At 43.6% G+C, this 358-nt stretch overlaps 1 protein-coding gene across 1 annotated transcript in view; it reads left to right on the forward strand.

The window, feature by feature from the left end:
* Positions 1–358, forward strand: part of LOC119581807 (AMP deaminase 2-like) — a gene marked incomplete in the record, with an annotated part of 169,661 nt that overhangs the window by 144,812 nt on the left and 24,491 nt on the right. Inside the window, 1 exon segment of the mRNA XM_037929940.1 lies at positions 8–222. Coding sequence (XP_037785868.1) covers positions 8–222 — 215 coding nt within the window.

Raw genomic sequence — 358 nt, forward strand, 5'->3', positions numbered from 1 at the left:
TTTTTAGGTGGACACGCACATTCACGCGGCTTCTTGCATGAACCAGAAGCATTTGCTGCGGTTCATCAAGAAGTGCGTGAAAACCCACCCGGATGAAATCGTATGCGTCGTCAAGGGGGAGGAGATGACCTTGGCCCAAGTGTTTGCCTCGCTCAACCTCACTGCCTATGACCTCTCTGTGGATATGCTAGATGTGCATGCAGATAGGAATACATTTCACAGGTAATGTAATCGTTTGCCTCTTTACGCATTGTTAATTATTCGAAAATAACCACATTGCAGAAGAAAGTAGTTTGTTGACATATTTGGGCAATCAGTTAACTGCGGAAATATCTATATAATGCACAGCCATAATCTA

The sequence above is a fragment of the Penaeus monodon genome, chromosome 15 (genome assembly GCF_015228065.2).
Source record: "Penaeus monodon isolate SGIC_2016 chromosome 15, NSTDA_Pmon_1, whole genome shotgun sequence".
Lineage (NCBI taxonomy): Eukaryota > Metazoa > Arthropoda > Malacostraca > Decapoda > Penaeidae > Penaeus > Penaeus monodon.